Source organism: Meleagris gallopavo, chromosome 12 (assembly GCF_000146605.3).
Source record: "Meleagris gallopavo isolate NT-WF06-2002-E0010 breed Aviagen turkey brand Nicholas breeding stock chromosome 12, Turkey_5.1, whole genome shotgun sequence".
NCBI lineage: Eukaryota > Metazoa > Chordata > Aves > Galliformes > Phasianidae > Meleagris > Meleagris gallopavo.
Window position 1 is genome coordinate 12,044,673 of NC_015022.2, and position 8,657 is coordinate 12,053,329.

Here is an 8,657-nt window from a genome sequence, read left to right on the forward strand (position 1 = left end):
CCAGTGCAAAAATGCAGTTCAGCTGTCAGCCTGTCAGCCCCCAGCTGAGCAGTCGTATTCTGCAGCTAACACCAAGGTGCTGCCACGCAACTACAGACCTGAAAATACAAAGGGATGGTTCACCTTTCCACGGCCTCTGACCTGTGTTTGGCCCAGATAAGGCCTGAGTCACTCCGCAGTGTCACTGCCCTGCTGTACTCAGGAGATGCCCATCTTCATGGCTGATCTGCTGCCTGGATTAAAAAGACCAAGTCTGAGCACAAGGATGTTGCTGCCTGCCCACCTGGCTCAGAGCAGTAGACAAGACATAGAGATGAGACTCAGCAACAAGAAGGACAGGAGACTGGAGTCTGGTAAAACACCACTTCTTGGAGGAAAGGCTTTATTCAGGAGGGAACTATAACACACCATATTGCTCTGATGTTCCAGGGCCTTGAGAAGACTCAAACACTCAGCACAAATCCTTCGCTGAAGCATGCAGGTTTTGGACCTATCACCTCAGTAATAGTTCTTTCCTACCTGGAGACTCTTCCATCAGCTGTGTTTGTCCCTGATGAGGAGGAGCTGAGCCCTGCTGGAAGGAGCTGAAGATTAGGTAAGAAGAGAGGCGGGGTACACGTCCTGGTGGCTGCACTGTGGCAAGCAAGCTGATAGTTCACCTGACAAATTGCCCCAAGCTGGATAGGAGCAGGATGGATTTGAACAGAGCTGCTGATAAAATATCTGTGCTGGAGCATAGGTCTGCAGAGCTGTGATAGAGCAGAGCCTGGCCTCAGGATGCAGGGCTGACTGCGGCTTCTTCTGTCCCTTTATGTTCTGACTTTCCCTGCCCGTGGCAGCTGCTCCATACCTGCATCAACCTCAGTACTCAGATAATGCTCCCTGAATCCTAGCAGTCACTGCTGCCTCACAAGGGAAGGAGAGAGTCAGCACAGCCCCTGCCATTCTCCCAGCTGACATAATGCAGACTTTTTAAGATTAAGGAAAAGAGCTACTGGCATGATATGAAAGTTTTCTGTCCCTAACTGACCAGATAACACCACTGGATTCACTCTGGATACAAGGAATTTAGGGAAGCCTTTCAGGTAGTAAGTGCTGTAAGGTCATACCTGTGCCCAGCTGTTCCAATTCAGATAGGAAAATTAAAACTTAGTGATAAGAATGAACAGAATGTTACTGACGTGGATCTGGCTCCAGGTTAAGAATTCAAGGAAGAAGTGACCCAATAAGAGATATCACATTGCCATCTAGTGACAGCATGAACTCAGTGCACCTGCTGAGCTCTGCACCCGGTGTGAGGGTGCCCCTCGACCCAAAACACCCACAACACAAACCTACTTAAGTATCGAATTGACCCAGGAATGGTGGGGAGCAGCGTGGTACAAAGAGATCCCAGCTCTGCCTGGCTGCGGGGACCAAACGAAGAGGCAGGCAGTTAAGCAAGTATTGTTATCTGACAGTCTTGCATTATGATTTACATTGCACAAATTCACCTAGAACCAGCACACTCTCTTTACCTGGAATGAGAGGCCTGTCCCAGGCACCCAGATTTACAGCTGTGAGCTATCCTAGGGAGGACAGAAAGAAGAGGAGGAAGGGACACATGTTCTGGGCCGCTGGCAGGGGTGCAGTTAGTTGAACATCAACCTTATGCAGACAGATGTCTGTGTCACAGTGCACGGAAGAGCCCAGAAGCTCCAAGATGAGAACTTGCATGGATGTGACACCACAGCTTGCAACAATGCACTTACCTTACTTATCTCTGCACTTTTAAATCACTTAAGAAAATGTTACATCTCTCAATGGCAGGTTCTCTGAGGACATGAAAGGCAAATCTGGCTTCTCTGGGAAAGCCTCCTTCAGTGGGTAGGAGTTGATGTGAGAAAGGAAAACGGTGCTGTGACTGGCTCTGCTCTGTGCCAATGCATCTGCCTGCTGCTGCTGCTCATCCCTCGGTCAGAGACAACAACAGTGAAGGATTGTTAGTAGAGATGTACCAATATGTACCAGTATATAACAGCTAGTCAGTTCTGAGCAATTCTTGTAGATTAACCCACGAGGTCGTGTTGTGAGAATTTGTGCTCCCACCCTCCTCTCAGACATTCGCCTGACTCAGGATTATGCCACTGCTTGACTTGTCTTGTGTACCAGCAGGTTGGAGTAATGACAGCAAAGGGGCTGGCGTGAGGTTCCAGCCAATCCCTTCCCTATGGAAATAAAGCCTGCTTCCTTCTGAAGAAGAGCCCCCAAAACCTGTCTCAGAATGATGCTGTAGTTGCAAGTCCCATCCGCCATGCAAGCAGGAAACCACAATCCCCAGAGCAGCAGAGTTGATAGAAAGATGGCAGGAGACACTTATTCTGTCTTCCAGGTAGAAGTTACCTGTCAAGAACAGAAGGAACAAGAAAAAAGTGCCCTGGGTACCTGTCAGAGAGCTGACCAGCTGAACATCAGCCCTGGAGCAGAAATACCTGTAGTTCTGGCATAACCACTGGATTTCAGGGTTGGGACTGACTCCTAGCAAAACCAAGTTGTGTGGCATGGCACAGCTATCTGGGTGAAGCTAGTAGAAAATCCTCTTGCCAAAGAAATCTGAGCCTCCCAGCTGGACCCAGTCAGTGTAACACCTTATCTCTTCAGAGTGAGATCTACCAGAGCTGCCTCGCCTGTCTGACAGATGCATGGTGATGCTGGACTTCCTGGCCCCGCATGCTCTCACCAAACACAAAGACTCCACTGTACACAGCACTAGAAGTTCCACAATGGGAGAGGCAGAATCTATACCAGGGCAAGATGTCCCATTGCTGGCAGCTGCAGCACTCTGCAGAAAATGGATGCAGCGGATGAGACAATCCTCTAGAACGGCAGTCAAATAGTGGGTAACCTGGGGAGGCATTAAAAAGTCTATTATCAGATTTGCTCTCCTCCTCGTTCCTCATTTCCCCAAATCATGAAGAACTGCCTGAGTGACAGCTACTGGCCACAACACTCCCACCCCCCACAGAGTGCTCTGTGAGGGAAAGCAAGAAGTTCTTACTTTCTCCATAAATGATTGAAGCAGAAATTGTGCTTCCCATCCCAGTGCACACTGGTGCCAGCTGGAACATCTAGCGTGCAGAAGGGGACAATAAATGTGGGAAGGAGATCAGGGAATGAAGAAAGGAACAATTCAGGACACTAAAACCCCATCAGAAAACTTTTTTTAGAGCTCTCACAACTGCTGTGGAACTGCTCCCACAAACAAGAACACAACAAACTCTCCCTTCCCTGTGATTTTTTTTTATTATTATTATTTTTAACTTTGCCTATATGCTCTCTCATTTATTTTAAACCAAGGAGCAAAGCTTGTTTGACTCCATGCTGGCATAGGGTTGACAGTTTAAGCCAGACATTTGTTCTGGAAGATGGAATTTACAGAGTCAACCCAACCTAGAGTCACTGATCTCTAACTGGAGCTCAGTGTCATGCAGCGACATACTTCACGTGTCAACAACTTTTAGCCCTGTTTGTTTACCTCACTAGTCCCATCTACAGGATCCAGATGGGCAGGAGAAAATGTAAAGTAGCATGTCTGAGTAAGGAAGGAAATAAATACATGTAAAAGAAAGGCATGTAAAAGTAGGTAGCGCTGCAACAGGATCTGGAGTGATGCTAATCCCCTGTCCTGAAACCTTAGGATGAAAGCAGTAGAACCAAGTCAGACGCTTCCATCTGCACTTCATGTATCCCACACTGAAGTTTCATGGAACAGAATGCTGACTAGGACTCCCACTCACCTGAGGACCTCATCCTTGCTCTCATTCTCACCCTCAATCTCCAGATACCCTTGATAAGTGGTGCAAAAATTGCCTCCTGCTTCTCCACTGGGAGTCCTCAATCAGGTGACTGTGCCCCAAACCCAGCATGCTGCCATCATCCGCTTTCTTTGGAAATTTGCTCCTAGATCAGAAACATAAAGGAAAGAGTCACAGCCCTGGGAGAAACAGACACTATGAAGATGGAGAAGAACCCAGATGCACATTCACTAAACCATCTTGAGGGAGACATTGTCCTGAAAAGGATCACAGTGCATTTTCCTGGTAGAAGTAGTTCAACATTAAGAATATACACTAGGGACTTTACATATCACTAGCTCATTTTCCAGTATTTGAAGGGAGAAACTAGGAGAAGTCATCTGAGGATCCAGCTCACCTTGTCTTTATGAGGCATTTTGACATCATCTCAGTACAAGGTTAGCTCCCTCTCCATCCCATCTGCAAAAGAGAACATTCTTATGAATCCAGGATCAAAGAGATAAGATAAGGGTGCTGTCAGGTTGCCAAAACCTAGGAAGCAGCCTCCTCTCTCTCTGGTGGCAATGAAGCCAAGGACGCGTGACATCTGATTCCAGACACACTGAAGTATTTTGTGCTAACAAACGTGACACGTGAGATGGTTGGGCAACAAGTAGCTCCCACTACAGGATTACAGATAACTACAAAGAACAGCACAGAAAGGAAGGAGGGAGGACATTTCTGAAACTTTCTGGCTGTTCTGTAGACTTAAGGGCCATAATTCCTTTGCCACCTGCATGTTCCAAGTACAGAAACAGCCTCTGACCTGTAATGGGTTTGGGTGGCTTCACTTTCAGCAGCAGCATTTGGAGACTCAGCTTTATATCAACTTTGTCTGCAGACACAGGAGACTCCTGCAACAGAATAATGAAGACTCAACAAAAAATAAAGCTTCAGAAGCAGGACTAAAGGTTGGAGAGCACTGATGAGTGCAAGGAAAGATTCGACTTCAGAGAGCCTAGGACTTTAGCTCATAGACGTGCTTTGCTGGGAATGGAAAATCCCAAAGGGACCCTCATTGCTCTGTCCTCACCACCACCCACACAACCCACACACTAACACACATCAAGGATTCAGCTGAACAGAGAAGTTCTGGCTAAATAATCTACGATGTCTGAGAAGGAAGAGGTGAGAACTCAGATGGATAGAGGTGAAACCTAAGAGGGTGAAAGTGACACAGGAGAAGGCTTAGCACTGACTCAGTGTTTAAAATCCCCCAGAACAGCTCAGTATATTCACTGAGGTCAGCTACCACCTCTGCAGAATCATCTCTGTGCTGCTCCAGACTTCTCTGCCAAAGAACAGAAGCAGCAGTGGTCAGTCCCAACAAGCTCTCTGTGCCAGGAAGGATTCAGCTATGGACCCACCAAGCTCCTCTCAGAGGCAATCTAAAACATGAACTCAAGTCACTGTCCTTACCAGGACCAGACTCTCCAGTGGAGGTACAAGGTCTGATTCCCTGCTTGCTCCTTCACTTTCCCTGCATGACACAAGGGAGAAGCTCTGGGAATACCCTTGCACAGGGCAAGGGAGGATGGAGCAACGCTGCTGGGAAAGGAGCTGGCAGTTTCAGGGAGGGGCAGCAGGAATGCTGGCCCTGGGACCAAAGGAATCCTGCTGGAAAGCATGTCCTGGGAGAGTACATATGTCCCAATAGTACAAAGGCCTTGTGCAATGTGGGCTGGGTGGCTGGAGCAGCTGCAGAGACGCATCCCTCTGGGCTGCCAGACTCGTTCAGCCTGTATCTTGCTGTCACTGTCTTGCAAGAGCAAGACCTGGTTAAAGACCTGTAGGCAAGAGGGCCTAAGAAGAAGTTACACAGAGAGTGGGGAGCCATTCTGTACTGCAGATGTGCAGTTCAACCTCCTTTCCCTAAAAGTCAGCCTTGCTGTGGCCCCTGAACTCCTTCCTGTCTCCTTCAGCCAGAAATCCTTAGGCAATCCATAAACCTCCAGCCAAACTTTTGAGCTGCTTGCATTGGGAAACCTTGTTGAGCAACTGGAAGCAAGGAGGAAAGGTCTCTCAAGCAAGCAGCCTCCATTGTCTTACATCCTTAAAACATATAGCTATTTTTTAAAATACAAAATCCCTGTGAGATCCCTGCAGTCCACCTCTCCTCTCACTTAAGGATTCATGTGCATGACTGAGACGGACACCACAGCCTCCAGCTCAGCCTCCCAATGTCCAGTGAGCACCACAAGAAGGAAAGCTGCTTTACAGAGCCTTCTGGCTCTGGGAACTGCACTGACCAGTTTCAGTCAGCCAACTTTTGGGATCAGCACTGATTCACACCAGGCCTTTTGGAGAGGACAAGTAGTGGCAGAAGAAATTCTTTAAGCTGGAAGAGGAATGGGGAAGGTTAGAAACAGAATTCCTAGGCACCTAGAATGCTTGGAATATTTGAAAAGCAGTGGAAATTACTTCCCCGAGACTAGTCTAAAGGCAGGTTCATTCCTCTGCTCCTATATGGAAGGTATCAGAGACCTCCAGCAGCTGCTTTTGCTGCAGATACACACCTGAGATGCTGGCATTCAGAAATGAGTTTGGCACTCAGAAAGTGTACATCACATCACAAAACTACCTGCATGCTCCTGGCTTAGTGAATAGGCTCTCTGCTGACCTCAGGAAATTCTGTCATGGGCAATTAGTTCTCTTCATGACATTATATGCCTGCCCTTGACCAGTCTCTCATGGTTGGCAACTCTGCCTGCAGCAGAGGGGTTGAAACTGGGTGCTTTTGAGGTCCCTTCCAACCCAAGCCATACTATGATGATGGTAACTGACTCGGTACTTACCACCTCGTTTAGGATTTTAATGAGCAGGAAGTTTCGTTGTGAAAGCAGAAGAGCCAAACAAGCCCTGCAATGGAAATACAGAAGTAGCAGAAGGAAAGTGAACAGATGGCAGCCATGCTCTTGAGAGTGGGCTGTTATAACGTGCTGGTGTGTGAACAGGGCTATATTTTTTTCCTGGGCAGGTGGAAGAATATCCCACTGCTTCCAGCAATAAACTTTCATTGGCTTCCTTATGTCAACACCAGCAAGCACTCGATTGTACTCAGCGATGCATAATGGATTTTGAAAGCTATCTCTGCCAGAAATGACAGGTTTCAGATGAATCAAGAAACAAACCTATTTACCACAGGACTGTGCAATTCCAGATACTGAAACAAAGCAGAGGCAAGAGGTGACACCTAGCAATGCTTTTTTCTGTCTGGTCCAATGTATTCCTAAAATATATTGCTCTTCAGCCTCAGCTCCACATCTACCTTTGCTGTTCCAGTCAGGACACCGAACCCACACCCTTTTCTAATCCCAAGGCCTTAGGGCCACTCTATCACCCTACAATCTGTTATCTAACACCTTTCTCTGCAGGACTTTCTAGGAAACCTGTCAGTCATATTCACACTCCTCCTGATTTAGCACTCTTCCATAAAGTCACTGCCAACTCTTCAGCACAGCAACCCACCAGTCAAGATGGGGAAACCCATGTCCCGCTCACCAATTTCATCCACAGCCTGTGCAGTGTGGTTCTCATTCCCTAAATTTGTGGAGCTGATGGCACAAACCTCTGTCTTGACTGCATCCCAAGCACTGACCTGCGTACAGTCAAACATCCTGAAGGCAGCCGTACCCACACACAGACCAACAAAGATGTATTTTCCAGATACTGCCAGGCAATTGGCTGCCCCAAGAAAGGGAAAAGATAAGTGCACCCAACTAGCAGCAGACATAGCTTCTTAGGTTGGAAAAGACTTGTAAGCCCAAATGTCAGCCCACCACTATCACGCCTCTGACCACATCCCTCAGTGCCACAAACCCATGGCTCTTGAACACCTCTAGGGACAGTGACCTCAGCACCTCCCTGGGCAGGGGACAGATGAGACAGGCAGGACTTCTGCTCCAAACACCCCTGTGGCCCCAGGAGCAGCCCTTTTCTCTAATGTTCACCATAACACAACCCTGAGCTCACTCATTTGTATGCTACTAATTACCTTCTCCTGAGCAAGCAAGGGTGGAGCCAGGCAGAAAAGCAGAAGGTGAATTTAGTGCTGTTTAGCATCTGCTTCTCTCTTTTCAGAGAGGCGTGATAGATGAGTGAGAAGCAGAACCTGTCAGGCAAGCTGAGAAACTGCAGTGAATTAGTGGGGTGGTGGTGCGTTCTGAGGAAGGTGATGGATGGAGGGATGCAAAATTAATTCAGTAGATATTCTCTAGAAACACTGCTAAGGTAATCAGTGTTCTCCTCGCTCTGAGGCGCTCTGTATCGGGAATTCAGCCGTAGGAAAGCATTCGGTGGAACAGGCCTTCCATTTTTGTGCTTCTTGGAGTGCCTCCCTTCTCTCAGGGACTGTCAGAGACCAACACCACCACTTTGCTGACCACCCTGAGGGGCAGAGGTGTGGCATCACACAGCCAGTTGGGATCCTGCAGGAAGAAATCCTCCTTGTCCTCTTCCAGACCTGCTCAGATGGCAGAAGAGTCACCGGGGGATGCTGCCCGACACGCACAAACATCCTTCTGCCTTTCCAGATGCAAAACACAGCGCAGATGCGGCCCCCAGAGGAGATGCAGAACAAGGAACCGTACAGTATCAGCATTCATGAGGTAATGGGGGAAAAGAGAAAGCTGGTCAATGAGCTCCAAGTGGGAATGGGGTTCCTTGCAGTGAAAGCAAGCCTGTTAGATACAGCACATTTCTGCTTTGTTGCATGCATTACTCATGGCCTGGGAACATCTGCCACACAGATACTTGGGGCTACACGTCAGAAAAAGAAAAAAAGAAAGGAGAGAAAAGAAAGAAAAGAAAGAAAAGAAAAGAGAA

At 47.9% G+C, this 8,657-nt stretch overlaps 1 protein-coding gene across 1 annotated transcript in view; it reads left to right on the plus strand.

Annotated features, from left to right (window-relative positions):
- Window positions 1–7,875: 7,875 nt before the first annotated feature.
- PEX11A (peroxisomal biogenesis factor 11 alpha) overlaps window positions 7,876–8,657 on the plus strand; it is a 5,603-nt gene continuing 4,821 nt past the window's right edge. The window contains 1 exon segment of the mRNA XM_031555328.1: window positions 7,876–8,657. Coding sequence (XP_031411188.1) covers window positions 8,556–8,657 — 102 coding nt within the window. The 5' untranslated portion in view covers window positions 7,876–8,555.